We start from the raw sequence: 17247 nt of genomic DNA, 5'->3' as shown, positions 1-17247 counted from the left end.
ATCGCTTTTTTTTCTCAGGTGGGACGTCTCCATATTGTGTCCCACCATAAATTGGGACATTTTGCTATTGCGTCACACCTTATAACTGGACACAATAGGTGGACATCCCACCTTATGGCGAGATGCAATCTGGATGCATCCCACCGTAAGAGATTGCGTCCTAATCGATAAAAAATATAAAAATTGTACGAAAAATTTATCGTGCTAGCTCGTCATCTTTCTCGATTAAATTTTTCATCCGAAATTGCGTTATCCGTTCTTCGTATTTAAATATAACTTGATAGGATTTGAATGTGAGTTTTATTAATTAGAAAAAGAGAAGAAGGACAGGGGAAGGAAGTAAAAAGAGGTAGTACCTAATAATTTAGGGACGTTAAATAATAGGTCACTTCTCTAAACCCTAGCAATCCAAAGTCACCGCTGCATAAAATCGGCCACCTCCCCACCCTTATCCGATAAAAAATTTAAAAAATATATTCATACGAATAGGGGGTAAGCATGATTCGATTTAATAAAATATAAAATTATTTTAAGGATCAAATAGAAATCAAACCACATGAAATATTTATTATAATATAAGTTTGGTAAACTAAAACTAACTATGTTTGATTGGATTCGGTTCACTTAATAGATATTTATATAAAAAATATATATGATAATAAAGTTAAAGTTAAAATGTAATTAATAATTTTATTCACATCTAAAGTAATTATATTAATAATTTTAATTAAATCAAGTAATTTTTAATTTAATTTAATCTGATTAAGATTAATAGTGTGTTAATGGATTTTTACTTAATTATAGATGCAAGAAAAATTCAGCACTTGTAGTTGTAATATTCCACTTGGCTTGACAATGTTGATTTTCTTCTCAAGTTAATATTATATTTATCCAATTGTGTGCTTCCAATTTGGAAATTTATGCAACCTTTAATGATATTCTCCACTAAACATAAATAGCAAACCTGAGAAGCATAAATTTTTTGACAAAGTCGCATTTTCTATTTCGAAAATATTTTAAAAACCGAAAACTCTTAGAAATTTTTAAAAGTTCATAAGAAAAAAAACTTTCGGGCCATTTCGATAGATAAAAAAATTAATCACTTGTAAAAACATCTAAAAAAAATTCTCAAACAAATAATTTTTTTAATCAATTAACTACAATTTCTATTATTCACAATATAAATAATAAATCTTATCTTTTTATTTTGACCGGGTTTCAATATATTTGGTTTATTTTATTAACTGACATAAATATATAAATAAAATTTATTATATATAGTATTCTATAATTTACAATATTATATAATCCTATATTTTTATTATGAACTATGCAATTGATGACCAATTGTCCACTAAAATAAGATGTGTATATTAGAGAAAAATAAAAGTTGAGTTTTTTTTATTATTATTTGCAAATCCTATGATTCAGTTCCTATAATTAATTTGAGCTTCTACCCACTATGTAGTACTACTTTATACACCTATATTAATAGTTTAGTAGTGTCTTAATTAGTTGTCAAACCAAGCATGCCAGATTTTATTTAATATAATTAAACTCCATTGAAAACTAGATAATAAGATTAGTCATTTACATCTGAAAGTGGGTTTCCATTATTTTATTTTATTCCTGATAGGCATGATTACAGATTTTGCAAATCAAAGTTTGATTAAAATTAATTTAAAGCTATTATATATATAGGTTGCCTCTTTAGTATAGTCTACCTATAACTATTTCAATCAGAGAGCTCAGATGATGAACTACTTTTTCAGTTGCTACTATAGTTATAAAAAATTAATCCCTCCTCAACTGAAAACAGTTTAATAAATTGTGATAAATCATTGAATAAGAGATGAACAAATCTCATGAGAATACTGAAAATGAATTCTGGTTGTCCGTTCTAACGCTCAAATCATTAGAAAGAAGAAGAATATAACAAACGAGAAAAAAATGTACCTAAAATTGTGCTCCTAAGCGAGTACGTATTGGATGTTGTGTAACCTGTACGATTTTTCTATTAACTCATATGTATATTAATATATTGATATGTATTTTTACGTTACGCTTAGAAGAACGTATCAGATGCGTGTGATGCAAGATATATTTATACTTTTAGACAAAGTCAGTTTGCTAAATGGTTAGGTAATTATTCTTATCATAGTTTAGTGTGGTAGGTCTAGCTGCATAAACAATTAATTTACTTTTTTTACTAATCACTTTTGGCATTAGTCAAGTAAGCTTATCAACATACTAATAGATTAACAAGAATATAATAATTTCAAGTACTAAACTTACACAAAGCAACTATTGAAAAATGTTAAATACGAGTGTAAAAATTAAACAATTATTTATCATTTTGAAGTTTAATTTTAAGTGAGATTCACTACTACAAAATTGAATTAAGTAGCAAATGTTGGACTTATTTAATTAATCCAATTATGGCCCATGTGACTTATGGCTAATTCTAACAGTACGGGCCCAATGTGATGGTTGTTGGGCTTAAGGGTTAGAATTAGGGTTTCAATCCCTTCACCTCTCCCTTATATAAAGTCACCTTAAAGTGAAAAGAAAAACACGTACAATACAAAAAAAAAATTACAGCAGTTTTCTAATCATCAAGAAAACAAGAACGGTTAAAGGAAGAGAGGCGAGAAATTCGTTTATTGATCGAAGAAGAAGGTTTCCGCAACAAAGATTATCTTCGATCTATCCACTAAGGTTTGAAAGCATGGATCAAGGTATGTAAATATATGGCTGAATTAAATTGCGTTATAGATCTTGCAATTATTTGATTTAGGTTAAAAGTATTTTGCTTACAGTTGGTATCAGAGCAGTTATAACGCTTTTGATTCGCCATGAAAAGTTTTATTCGTATACTACCATTAATAGGTGTTTAGGGTTTTGAATTTCTAAACACATTAAAACTTTTGATTATTCAAATTACATGAATCGATTTTGTGATTTGATATAATTGCTTGTTGGTAGTAATTGTTTGAATTGATTTTTTAAAGTGAAGATTCGCAGTTTTCGTCACTGCAAATCAGCTGACTTCAAACAGTCATAACTCTTTGTTCCGAATGAGTTACGGGAGCTATAATATATTTTTAAATACTGATTTGAGTTTTCTATATGGGTTTTTTCCAGTTCTCGAAACAAAATTGATTTGACAGATCAAAACGAGTGTTTTGTAAAACTGCTGTAAACTGAAAATTTCAGATTTATTAAAAGTTTCGATTTGCACATGTTTTGATGCTCTAATCATATTAAGACGTTATAAAATTCTATAAACCAATAAAGTTGCTTATTTACAGCAAGTAAAGATTAGGGTTTATAATTTTATAATTAAAAATTATTTGCTAAATTAAATGTCTATGTATTGGATAACATGTTAGTCACCAAAGTGGCCGTGTTAAAGGTTTTAGACATTTGATTGTTAAAGTTTATTTTATTGAATGTCTAGATATTGAATAGCATGTTAGTCACCAAAGTGACCGTGTTGAAGGTTTTTAGACGTTTGATTATTAAAGGTTATTTGCTAAATTGAATGTTTATGTATAGTATGGCATGTTAGTCGCCAAAGTGACCTTGCTATAAAATCTTTAACGTTCAAATGTGCATATCTCAATTGTTTATATTAATTGATGCTGTTATATGACATTAAGGATAAATTGAACAATTGAGTTCATAAACTATGACGCTATGAGGTGACCCAAAGGTAGACCATTGCTTATAGTTAATGAAATTAAAGAGATAAATCATCATACTTTGTATAGAGATCATGTTTCAATATGTGAAAATATTGTTGAAAAGTATTTATTTACATGATTCTATCACATGAAAGTTTTACACTAAATTTCCAAAGAAATTGTGTCTTGGTTAAGTATGATGAATTATCTGTTAAAGTTTATTTATTTGGCATCATTATGGTTTATGGTTATGTGTTTAAGGATTACCCAAAGGTGAACTTAAATACATTATTAAAGTTTATTATAGTTTGAATCTGAATCATGGTTAACTCAAAGTATTAAAAGTGTGAGCATGTGTAATGTCTTTGCAGCTACTACTAATTTGTTTGCTATGGGAAATGGAGTAGTCAAGTTCAATGGACTTAACTATGCTGACTGGTCTGAACAAGTGCTTTTTCAGCTGGGCGTTATGGATTTGGACCTAGCCTTAGTTGTTGAAGAACAACCTGCAATGATTACGGAAGCCAGTACCGAGGATGAAAAATCCTACTATGAGGCTTGGAAGAGATCCACCAGGTTGAGCTTGAACTTGATGCGAATGACGATGGCGGAAAATGTCAAGCCATCAATGCCCAAAACAGAGGATGCAAAGGAATTTATGATGAAGATCAAAGAGTACTCCCAATCTGACATAACTGACAAGTCAATTGTTGGGACTTTGATGAGTGAGCTGACAACAAAGAAATTTGATTGGTCACAGCCCATTCATGATCATGTAACAAGTATGGTGAACCTAGCAGCAAAGTTGAAGACTTTGGGTATGGATGTGAGTGAGTCATTCCTAGTACAGTTCATCATCAACTCTCTTCCATCAGATTTTGGCCAGTTTCATGTGAATTACAACACACTTAAGGAAAAATGGAACCTTCAAGAAATTAAGGCCATGCTGGTTCAAGAGGAAGGGAGATTAAAGAAGGTGAAAGGAAACTCAGTTCACCTTACATTCCATAATGAAGGTAGCAGCAGTAAGCCTAAACCAGGAAAGAAATTTAAGAAGAAGGTGAAGACCTCAACAACTGTTAATGAGGGTCAGATCCAAAAGGTGCCCAAGTGCTACTTTTGCAGTAAGGAGGGACACTTCAAGAAGGATTGCCCAAAGAGAAAAGAATGGTTCGAAAGGAAAGGTATGTACTATATTTCAGTATGTTTCGAATCAAATCTTATTGAAGTTCCTAGTAATACATGGTGGTTAGATTCTGGTGCAACTACTCATGTATCTCATGTTACACATGGATTCCTTTCAATCCAGCCCATAAACGGAACTGAAAAGTTCTTGTATATGGGAAACAGAATGAAGGCACGAATAGAAGGAACTGGGACGTATAGATTGATCTTGGATTCTGGCTATCACCTAGATCTTGAAAAGTGTCTCTATGTTCCTGGATGTGCTAGAAATTTAGTTTCTGTTGCAAAGTTGGATGTTTTAGATTTTAACTTTAAGATTGGAAATGGTTGTTTTTCTTTATATAAACACAAGTACTTTTATGGTTCTGGTACTTTAATTGACAGTTTATATCGTTTCAATCTTAATGTTGATTTTGTTGAATCCTTGTTTCATGTTGATCACAGTATTGGTAGTAAACGTAGTGCACATAATGAATCTTCTGCTTTCTTATGGCATCAAAGATTAGGTCATATATCCAAAGAAAGGTTAATGAGGTTGGTGAAAAATGATATCCTACCTCAGTTGGATTTTGTTGACTGGGAAGTGTGTGTGGATTGCATTAAAGGTAAGCAAACCAAACACATATCAAAGAATTCAGCCACAAGAAGCAGTGAACTGCTTGAATTGATACACACTGATATTTGTGGTCCTTTTGATGCTCCATCTTGGGGTGGTGAAAAGTACTTCATCACATTTATTGATGACTTCTCACGGTACTGTTATGTGTATCTACTGCATGAAAAATCTCAATCAGTGAACACTCTAGAAGTGTTCATTAATGAGGTGGAAAGGCAACTAGATAGAAAGGTAAAAGTGGTGAGGTCTGATAGAGGTGGTGAATACTTTGGAAAGTTTAATGAGAATGGACAATGTCCAGGTCCATTTGCAAAGTTCCTTGAAAATCGAGGCATTTGTGCACAGTATACAATGCCTGGTACACCACAACAGAATGGTGTATCTGAAAGGCGGAATCGTACTCTTATGGAAATGGTTAGAAGCATGTTGAGTAACACTAATGTTCCTTTATCCTTGTGGATGTACGCATTAAGGACAGCTACATATCTGCTTAACAGGGTTCCTAGTAAGGCAGTTCCTAAGACTCCTTTTGAACTGTGGACAGGAAGGAAACCCAGTTTAAGGCACCTACATGTTTGGGGTTGCCCTGCAGAAGTGCGGCTTTATAATCCACATGAAAAGAAATTGGATGCAAGGACAATTAGTGGTTACTTCATAGGATATCCTGAAAAGTCAAAAGGATACAGATTTTACTGTCCTAACCATAGTACGAGAATAGTTGAGTCTGGAAATGCTCGGTTTATTGAGAATGGGCAAATTAGTGGGAGTGGAGAACCACGAAAGGTGGATATTCAAGAAACTATGGATGAATCATTAATATCCAATGTTTCTTCTCAAGTTGTTGTTCCTATTGTTGTATCACAGCCACACAACATTCAAGAACAACAAATGAATTATCCAAACCCACATGATGAGAATATCAATAATGAACCGATTGACAATATGCAAGTCGCGGAAGAGAATGTGGAACCACATGGAATAGAATTGAGGAGGTCTGAAAGGCAAAGAAGACCTGCTATTTCAAATGACTATGTGGTTTATGCACTTGAACATGAATGTGACTTAAGTATTGATGAAGATCCAGTCTCATTCAGACAAGCCATGGAAAGTAACAATTCTGAAAAATGGTTCAATGCTATGAAGGAAGAACTGAAATCAATGAGTGATAATAAAGTCTGGGAATTAATTGAGTTGCCAGAAGGTTCAAAACGAGTCGGTTGCAAATGGGTCTTTAAGACCAAGCGCGATTCAAATGGCAACATCGAAAGGTATAAAGCCAGACTTGTTGCTAAAGGTTACACTCAGAAGGATGGCATTGACTATAAAGAAACCTTTTCTCCAGTTTCTAAAAAGGATTCTTTAAGAATTGTTATGGCTTTGGTAGCTCAGTATGATTTGGAGCTTCACCAAATGGATGTAAAGACCGCCTTTCTGAATGGTGATTTAGAGGAAGAAGTGTATATGGATCAACCTGAGGGTTTTGTGACCATAGAAAAGGAAAAGTTGGTGTGTAAATTAAAGAAGTCAATATATGGACTAAAGCAAGCTTCCAGACAATGGTACCTTAAGTTTAATAGTACCATATTGTCTTATGGTTTTGTAGAAAACACTGTTGACCGGTGTATCTACATGAAGGTTAGTGGGAGTAAGTTTATCATACTAGTCCTGTATGTTGATGATATTCTTCTTGCTGCAAATGATGTTGGGTTGTTACATGATGTAAAGGAGTTTCTCTCTAAAAAACTTTGAAATGAAAGATATGGGTGAGGCATCGTATGTGATTGGAATAGAAATATTCCGAGAAAGATCACAAGGACTGTTGGGACTGTCTCAGAAAAGCTACATCAGCAAAGTTTTAGAGAGATTCAGAATGGATAAGTGCTCTGCAGGGATAGTTCCAATTCAGAAAGGGGACAAATTCAGTGAAATGCAATGTCCAAAGAATGACTTGGAACGTAAGGAAATGGAAAATATTCCTTATGCATCAGTAGTTGGCAGTCTGATGTATGCTCAGACATGTACTCGGCCAGATATCAGTTTTGCTGTTGGAATGTTAGGCCGATATCAAAGTAATCCAGGAATGGAACACTGGAAAGCTGCAAAGAAAGTTCTTCGGTATTTACAAGGCACTAAGAATTACATGCTCACGTACAGGAGATCAAGCAGTCTTGATGTTATAGGTTACTCAGATTCAGACTATGCCGGATGTGTAGACTCTAGAAAATCTACATTCGGTTACATGTTTCTGCTTGCAGGTGGAGCAGTTTCATGGAAGAGTGGTAAGCAGTCTGTCATTGCTACTTCCACTATGGAGGCCGAATTTGTGGCATGCTTTGAGGCCACAGTTCATGCATTGTGGTTGCGGAACTTTATCTCAGGGTTTGGTATTGTCGACAGTATAAGCAAACCGCTGAGAATGTATTGTGATAATTCCGCAGCTGTTTTCTTCTCTAAAAATGACAAGTACTCTAAAGGTGCTAAGCATATGGATTTAAAGTACTTGTCTGTTAAAGAAGAAGTGCAAAAACAGAAAGTGTCAATTGAGCATATAGGTACTGATCTGATGGTAGCGGATCCGTTAACTAAAGGTTTGCCGCCCAAGACATTTATGGGTCATGTCGAACGTATGGGTATTAAGGACAAGTCCTTATTAACATGATAGTTATGTAGTATATATACTTTATGGTTTTGGTTGCTCATATTACAGTGACATTTTGATGATATCAATTATGGTTGTGTTTTTGCTTTGTTCACTTGTTGTTTGTATTATGGTATACATTATGGTTTTCATAATGACAGGTGGTGTCTGTAAAAGACAATAATAGTTGAGGCTTACAGTGTTCCTCAAATTATGGTTTTCTTTAAGTTGGATTGTTGCGTAATACATGGAAGGGATTATGTCGATTAAATGACTTATGACCACCATGATTCCAACAGTTTAACTTAAGTAAAGATGATGACTTGAAATGTTCAACGTAAAGTGCGCATCTTAAAGTAGTTGTATCATCAAGTCGTCTACATGGGTCAAGTGGGAGAATGTTGGACTTATTTAATTAATCCAATTATGGCCCATGTGACTTATGGCTAATTCTAACAGTACGGGCCCAATGTGATGGTTGTTGGGCTTAAGGGTTAGAATTAGGGTTTCAATCCCTTCACCTCTCCCTTATATAAAGTCACCTTAAAGTGAAAAGAAAAACACGTACAATACAAAAAAAAAATTACAGCAGTTTTCTAATCATCAAGAAAACAAGAACGGTTAAAGGAAGAGAGGCGAGAAATTCGTTTATTGATCGAAGAAGAAGGTTTCCGCAACAAAGATTATCTTCGATCTATCCACTAAGGTTTGAAAGCATGGATCAAGGTATGTAAATATATGGCTGAATTAAATTGCGTTATAGATCTTGCAATTATTTGATTTAGGTTAAAAGTATTTTGCTTACAGCAAAATGCAAGTAAAAATAAATCTATGATTCCTATATATCAAATAATACAAGTTACAAATTTTTTGATGTTAAATTTGTGTATATAATCAATTAAAAAAAAGTAAAAAAAAACTTGAAGAGCATCACTAAAGCTTTGATGAATTTAACTCTACAAGTTGCTATGTTAAATTTTATCAAACACAAAAGAATGATACTAAAATGCTGACAAACACCCAGCAAAAAAGATCAATCTTGTTCTGTTTTTGAATTAATACTAAGAAAAGAAAAAAAAACAAATCCTTATCGTCCTTTTTGATTATGAATCTGAGAAAATATTTCAACAGGCTCATCATCATCAGGATCATGATCATCAGAAGATTGTTTATGATCATTATGCACTGATGGTGAGTTTTCTGATGAGCTTTCTCCTGAAATGCTACCGTCGTCGATCTGTATACTATGTCTTGAACTATCAGAACCTGCCTGTAATTGCAGAGCAAATTCAAGATTCCATAACACGTCTCCCATCGAAGGACGGTCATGTCCGGCTTCTGACAGGCATTTCTCGGCCGTTTCCGCGAATTTCTTTAAGCATTCAGGTTTGATTTTTTCCTTAACCTGAGGATCAATTATGTCTTCAAGAGTTCCTTTAGCTTGGCAATGAAGAGCCCAATCAGCAAGACTAACTTGTTCTTTTGGCAGGCTAGGGTTTAAAGCTGGTCTTCCACATAATGCTTCGAACAGAACAACTCCGAATGAGTATACATCGGATTTTTCTGTCAATTGTTGTCTTTTGAAATATTCAGGATCTAAGTACCCAAAGCTACCTTTAACCACAGTACTAACATGCCCGTTCTCCATGTTCGGCCCCGTTTTCGATAACCCGAAATCCGAAACTTTCGCAACCCAGTTTTCGTCTAACAGAATGTTTGTTGTTTTAACATCTCTATGGATGATTGTGTATTTTGCTCCTGTGTGAAGATAATGAAGTCCTCTGGCTGCTCCAATGCAAATTTCTAATCTTTGCTTCCAAGAAAGTTTAGGTCTTTTACTTTTGTATAGATGCTCTCTTAAAGTCCCAAGTGACATGTAGTCATAAACTAGGCACATTTCTTCCTCCTCTTCACAAAATCCAATTAGTGACACCAAATGTTTGTGCCTGAGTTTCGAAAGCATCTCGATCTCGGTTTGAAACTCGTTGATTCCTTGATCGGATTGCGGGTTTGATCTCTTGATTGCAACTTTCATGTTTTGGTCGATAATCCCTTTATACACCTTTCCAAATCCGCCAACGCCTATCACATTGGACTCGTGGAAACTATTCGTCGCCTTTTTCATCTCCGCCAGAGAGAAATGGCGACAAAGGCCTTGCGCTAATGTTGACAGGTTAGTCGTGTTAGTACTTTTACCTGATATTGTTGATTTTCCTGTTGCAGTAGTTTGAGAAGTTCCGTAGATTGGTAACCAACTCGACGTGTGAGTGTCACAGCCTGCAATTCGCTTTTTCTGAGTGTAGACAAAGCAAATTGCAGCAACTAAACAAAGTCCTACAGCACCTCCCGCTGCACCTCCGATCATAAAGTTCTGGTTTGTACTTTGGAATTGTTTCTGTTTACCTTCAGCTACATCTCTAGCAAGCATAGCCGATAGCTCAGGATTCGGACCTGCCAGGTTATTGTTTACGTCGCTCACCTTGAACACCTCTAATCCGTTAAGTAAAGCATCGTAAATTTCGGGTTTTGTCAGGGTTGATGGGTGCAAATCAATTTGAATATACGCACCATCTTTCTTGCCATTAACTATAATCATATAGTCTTTGTACGTAGGCTGCCCGGCTTGTCCTGTCCATCCGATAATATCAGCTGGCGACGGATCAGCCTGAGCCGTTTGATTGTTGATGTATATGTTAAATGCCATCTGATTAACTCTGGTCAACACAAACTCACAGAAATGAAACCTGACAATGTAGCTGAAATTCGGATCAACTTGTAATAACCATGTCAGGTTGAACTTCAGGTTCATTAACGAATCAGGTCCCATGCTCCGTGCTGATTCGTAAACATTTGCTGGAGCTGCATAACCCGGAAAGTCATTATATTTTATCGGAACACTTCCGTTGGCCTTCAGATCAGATCCAATTGCAGCACTGAATATATAAGGAGCATCATTATACCAAGTTCTTGCCAAATTACCAGAATCTTGACTCGGAGGAATATATTGCCCTGCAACATTTAATCTATACATTGTCTCGAAATTAGCATCCTTGGAATCACCAGATTGATCGGAAAATCCGACAATTGGCGACAAACCGAAGAGATCACCGGGCATTGGAATCATCTCAATGCCATTGACAAATGCAAAAGCATACTCAGATTTATCAGAAGGCTTAAAGGTGACATTAAGACTATGAGAATCTATACCATTCAGAGAATATTCCTTTATCAGATAAGCCTGAGTTAGAGCCTGAGCTGTAATTGAAGCACTGAAATTGTCCATCAGAGTAACTCCGGCCGCCACCACCGAGAAGTACGAATTGGAGATGTTCAGACTAGAATATTCTGATGGATAGAAGAAAAACCTGAGAAAATACCGCGTTTTCGGCTGGATGGGTAGCGTATAAGTTGCTTCTGATTTAAAAATTCTTGCATTCATGAATGGAATATCAGAAACAATCGAAGAATCTTGGTGTTGAGCTCTAGCTTGGAATTGATTTCCATTTCCGGCAAGGTATTTAACATCCGACTCCCATTTCCTGCCGTCGCCGTCTTTGCCGCCATTTTCTGAGCCGCAGCTTAGAGACAAAGATTTTGCTGTACAGACATAAATACAGTTGACAAGAACAGAAATACAGACAACAAGAATCAATACATGAGTATTGTTAATCATGTCTAAGCGTACAGGAAAACTAATTAAGAATTAATCTTTTTTAAACAAAAAATTAATTTTCCTGTACGCCAAGAACTTCAGAAATTGTTTTTTTTTTCTTGCAAAATTTGGGATTAAGGTTAATTCATAGCCAAGCTATAGGATTAAATTTAATTAATCATCCATGGAGAATTGTTGCCTGGATCAGAAGGGACCAATCCAGGCAGGGAAAAAATTTAGAGAAATGTTAGTGTTAATCTTTAATTAATGATAATGAATTTTTATTTTTGGTGATCTTTTTGGAGGTCTTGTTTGGGTAGTGTTTTGGTAGTTGGAGATTGATGAAGGAGAGAAAAAATAGTTTAACTTAAAATTTTGGATGGTTTTGATGGATTTAAATTTGAGCAACAGTTGCTAATTTAAGCAATTTACATTGAGAGAGATTATTTTTGGGAATATATATTAAAATTTATTTAATTTTATTTAGTTTCATCATTACTAAGTAACATTCTTTTTAGTTCTGATAGCTAGTTGACTTGCATATTTTTTCTGTTGAAGTTGTAAAAAAATTATCAGTTACGTTTGTAAGAAACTCATGATAGTTTAAAATAATTTCTGATAATTTAACATAGAATTAATATTTTGCAATAGAACATAAGATGTTTGATTCGGAGATATCCTAAATTTGAAATAAAAATTAAATTTACAAATTGTTTCACTATCGGTTCATCTCCGCCTCCCTTCGCCGGAGCCCGGATATTTAAACTTGGTTTTTTTTTGGGTAAATTGGCAATGGTTGATGTTTGATTTCCATCATTTACACACATATAGTGACAATTTAGTACTAGTTGAGCTGTTAATTAAACTTGAACAATTTAATTGAATTAAGCACATGCTTAAAAAATATAAATAGATGGAATTAATTAATTACTTCCATTATCTCCACCTAATTGTGTTTATAGGTTTCATGTTGGAATACTTATTCTTCTTTTAGTCGGTATCAATGTCTAGTTAGAGTTGTGTCTTATTAGAAACTAAATCAATTAATAACAGTTATATATCACCATAAAATCTGAATCTTTTTAAGTAATACTTGATGAAATTAACAAAATAAACTAAAAAAATGAAGAATAATTGTAGAGATACAACATAATCACGAGAAATGTATATAACTTTTCCAAAAACTTATAAGCTTACGTAATTAACCATGGGAGTCACCAAACTTTTGAGATAATTCATTTGGTGAATAAACTTTGGTTTCTTTGTTTTTGGTGACTGAATTTCAATTTTATTTCAATGAAAATTTGGGTCTTTAATTTGTTGACTAAAAGTCCTTCTAATTGAAATAAAATTAAAATTTAGGTCCAAAAGAATTAAAATTTAGACACCAAAGAGAGCAACTTCATAATCAATTACCTCATTAAGCTTTATTGATTAACAAATTATCACACAAAGATCCCAAATTATCTTTATATGGATTAAGATAACCGAATTAATTATATAATTCATAATAGACAAAATGATTTATTATATCTAGACGAGATTGATAAATATATTAGGAATAAATTGGTAATTTGGTCAATCAATTTCACAATTTAAGTTAATTATATGCAATAGGCAAATAAAAAAGGTCTAATTGATTAAAAATAAGATATAAGTTAGTAGCTTAAGTTACTTTTATGACAAATTAGTCCATATTTCAAATTCTCATAATTTTTTATAATAACCAAAATAAATAGTAACATATATAATTTTATTAATAAAACTAGATTTTAAATTATTTTAAATTTCTATCTAATTATCAACTAACTTATCATCATTATAAGTTAAGAGACTAAAATTTATTTTATTTTTATATATTAATTAATTTTTTAATCTTTTTTATTTGCAGTTTGAATATAATTGACAAAACTTATTAAATTATTAGGTCAAATTGTTTAATTTTTTTTATTCAAGGATTTATTTGATAAAATACTATAATTATGGATATGGATAGTAATTTTTCTTTATAATATTAGCTGTATGAAAGTTAAAAATGGATACAACTAGCTAGATACATACATGCATGCTTAATTTTATAATTAAAATACACAATTTACAAAACAAAAGCATGCAAATTATGCAATGCCTACAAAACACAACAGAATTCATTTAATTATTCCTGAAATTAACTAGAAATTAGTAACAACTAATACAAAATTCCAATATCCAACAAATAAACTCTCGAAAATAGATAGAAAAAACAGAAAAATATTCCCTCCAAAATTAACAAAGGGGAAGTTATAAACGAACGGTATAACAGCTAACGGATTGGCGTGACAGCCGCAAAAATCTACCTGTCATCTTCTTCTCCTCTCCTCCACCATTAAAGCTCTGTTCATCACCCGCTAGCTTGAGCTGGTCGGGTTGGTCGGGCTGCTATTCCGGTTTCCATACAAATATCATCTATTCACGCCTCTTCTCTTTGCTCCTCCAAGATCACATCCTTTTGAATCCTTCTCTTGTTTTACACGCCCCTCCCCCGCCCCCATCCTCTCGCTCCAGGCGGCGGAGACGGCGTTTTTATCCGCCCACGCCGCCTGTTGATCGTATCTCCTTCCCTGGGTTATTAGCCAAAACGGTAACAAATCTTTGTAACTTGTATCCCACGGCGCCTGTTTTTCCTAATTCTTATAGAATCACGTAAAATTTTACTATTCGGGATGGGAGATTTCGAGAGAAAAGCAAAGACGGGATCTATATTTTTATCAGCTTCTTCATCATCTCCGTCTTTATCAATGTCTTCGTCTAATTCATCTTCTTCATCGGAATCCGAGGAGTTGCAGCGTATGCCGTTAGCTCCGCCCCCGATATGGAAGAACAAGAAGCGTTTGTCGAAGCAGTTGTCTATGTGTGAGACACGTCGAGATATTGCATGGGAGAGGCGGCGGAGACAGATTCTGAGCCAGGAACGCGTACGGAAGAACAGCGTTAACGGCGGTGATTCTGATGATTTGACCGATGAAGACTTGCATGAACTGAAAGGATGTATAGAGCTTGGATTTGGGTTTAATGAAGAAGAAGGACAACACTTGTGCAATACATTGCCGGCGTTGGATCTTTATTTTGCAGTCAACAGACAGCTTTCGCCGAGCCCCGTGTCAACGCCGGGATCATTGGCGTCGCTCGGTACACGGTCGTCGTCGTTCGGGAGCCCCACAAGTGAATCGGACTGGAAAATATGTAGTCCAGGTAAGGTTACTTGTTCATGCATGCATGCAAATATAATTTAATTATATATGAAAGCAAATTCAATAATTTAAATCTAATTGGGGGTCTAATTCTAAAACCTTGACATCTTTCAAATATATCAAAACCTTAATTCAAATTAAGATGATATTAAAAAATTATTTTTTAATTTAAATTTCGATAACTCATTACTTTTTAATCGTATACAATAATTGAATGTAGTGTGTTCTTAATTAAAATACGGTAATTTATTTTATCCGGAGTCATTTCATGTGGCGCCTTATAATATGCTGCCCCAATAGCTCCAACTACTAATTTTCATTGGAAAAATTGAAATATCTTATCTTGAAATTAAAAAATAATATTACTTTGACACGAATACCAAATTGAAACAAATAGCAAAAAATTGGCACCACTAAACTTTAACCCTCTAACTGGGTATAAAATTTTCAGACCACCAAATTTTCTTGATATTTCATATTGATCGTGAAGCTTTTATTTGTTTCAATTTAGTCCCTGAAATTATGGAATTGAAGTGTAATATTTTATAAATTGGGTGCAGGGGATGATCCTCAACAAGTGAAGACAAAGTTGAGGCACTGGGCTCAAGCAGTGGCATGTTCAGTAATGCAATCTTTTTGATGGGAATGAGTGGGATGGATCGGATTGTACAGCAGAGAGGGTGAGAGAGATTTGGTTGATTCTTCAAGAATTAGGAGTCTCATTTTAGAGTAACTTCTATAATTAGGCATTAATTTAAGGAAAAGCCCCCAACAAAATTATAATCAGAGGATACATTTTGGGGTCTTTTTATTTTCTTATCCTCTTCATTATTGCCATTAGTGGCAATTTGAGTTCACATTTAAATGCATTTGATGGAACCTTTTATTGGGTTAAAGTTTTTTGCAGCCACCAAATATAAGCTTTTTACATTTTAGTTATCATCGTATTTTTTTTTTACATCTTGATAACTAAAGTTCTGTTATCTCATCACAAGAGGTTATTCGGTAAATTCAAACAAATTATCGTTCATGTGACTTACAAAGATTTTACGGTAAGCATGTACCATGGTAACCTCTCGTGAGAAATGAAGGTAGGTTATCAAAATATAACTAATGATACGATGATTACTGAAGTGTAAAATGTTTATTATTCGATAATCGATTTTTTTTACCCAACTTTGTTAGAGACAGAGAGAGTGAGAGTGAGACAGAGAGTGACAGTGAGAGTTATACATCCATCATCATCATCATCTTCTTCTTCTTCTTCTTCATGATTTACTAGTTACATAAATCCAAGTTTCTTTGGAGCAGAGCAACAATGTAACATGCATCTAATTAGCTATTGGAAATTAATAACACTTGGTAGGCACTATATATTTTGCCTACTTTTCTTATTTACTTGCAAAATTATTGATTGATTATGCCTTTTTTCCTGACATAAAAATTCGTTCTCTGAATATAAATTAAAATCAATTATATTGTAAGTCAAATTTATATAAATTCCTCTTATCACAAAGGTTAAAAAAGTATCGATGAGCTCAAATCATATTAGCACTGGAAAATATTAAGTTAAACTCGTAGATTTAATTCCTCTCATAAATACTATAAATCTCCTTTTTCAACAATAAATAATATATTTTTAATGGCGTATAAATTAATATATATTGGTTTATACAATAAAACATCATATATATATATGAACAATAGTAAAATATTTAATATCACTAAAATTATTTCTTTTACTTATTTAATTAATTTGTACAATTAATTTTGTATTAACATATATAAACTTAAAACAATGTCGCTATTTGGTCTAATATTCTTTTTTTTAATATAAAACTTATTGTTCAGTCTAAAAAAGATGAATAATGAATAGTTTGACTAAAAATTAATATCGCCCCATCTAAAACGAATTTATGGCTCTACTTCTAATTACCATAATAGATAAGTATAACAAAAAACGAGCTTTGTGGATGCAAAAAATTCCCACTGGCAGACTCAGCTACCATGTCAAGTGCACGATGCGGGTCAGATCCGGATTAGTTAAGGCGAAATTCTGAAAACCGGATGGGCAAAAAAAAAAGATCTCACATACATTGTTTTCGTTAATTTTTTAATTTAATTGTGATTAAATTTTAATTTTAGATTAAAATAAGGAAAAAGATAAAAAATATTTAAAATCATTCAGAGGTGGCAAGTCCTTTTAGTTTTTTTAGCCATTTGGGCCTTTAATGTTTTAA

General features: G+C 33.4%; 2 protein-coding genes across 2 annotated transcripts; one reads left to right on the top strand and one right to left on the bottom strand.

Moving 5' to 3' along the window:
• Positions 1-8943: 8943 nt before the first annotated feature.
• LOC126674655 (receptor-like protein kinase ANXUR1) lies at positions 8944-12052 on the bottom strand. Its single transcript, XM_050369136.2, has one exon. It carries the CDS (start codon positions 11796-11798, stop codon positions 9213-9215), a length of 2586 nt encoding a protein of 861 aa, XP_050225093.1. The 5' UTR covers positions 11799-12052; the 3' UTR covers positions 8944-9212.
• Positions 12053-14097: 2045 nt separating this feature from the next.
• Positions 14098-16401, top strand: LOC126674181 (uncharacterized). Its single transcript, XM_050368588.2, has 2 exons — positions 14098-15008; positions 15568-16401. The coding sequence occupies exons 1-2, from the start codon at positions 14480-14482 to the stop codon at positions 15645-15647; spliced, it is 609 nt and encodes a 202-aa protein (XP_050224545.1). The 5' UTR covers positions 14098-14479; the 3' UTR covers positions 15648-16401.
• The last annotated feature ends 846 nt before the right edge of the window (positions 16402-17247 follow it).

Source organism: Mercurialis annua, linkage group LG3, assembly GCF_937616625.2.
Source record: "Mercurialis annua linkage group LG3, ddMerAnnu1.2, whole genome shotgun sequence".
Taxonomy (NCBI): domain Eukaryota; kingdom Viridiplantae; phylum Streptophyta; class Magnoliopsida; order Malpighiales; family Euphorbiaceae; genus Mercurialis; species Mercurialis annua.
This window is presented reverse-complemented; position numbering and strand designations above follow the sequence as displayed.

What these genes read in the sequence shown, in the direction of transcription:
- LOC126674181 (XM_050368588.2), top strand. Translation starts at nt 14,480, where the DNA reads ATGGGAGATTTCGAGAGAAAAGCAAAGACGGGATCTATATTTTTATCA. An exon ending in CTGGAAAATATGTAGTCCAG is followed by an intron (nt 15,009 to 15,567) that starts GTAAGGTTACTT and finishes AATTGGGTGCAG; the next exon opens with GGGATGATCCTCAACAAGTG.
- LOC126674655 (XM_050369136.2), bottom strand. Translation starts at nt 11,798, where the DNA reads ATGATTAACAATACTCATGTATTGATTCTTGTTGTCTGTATTTCTGTT.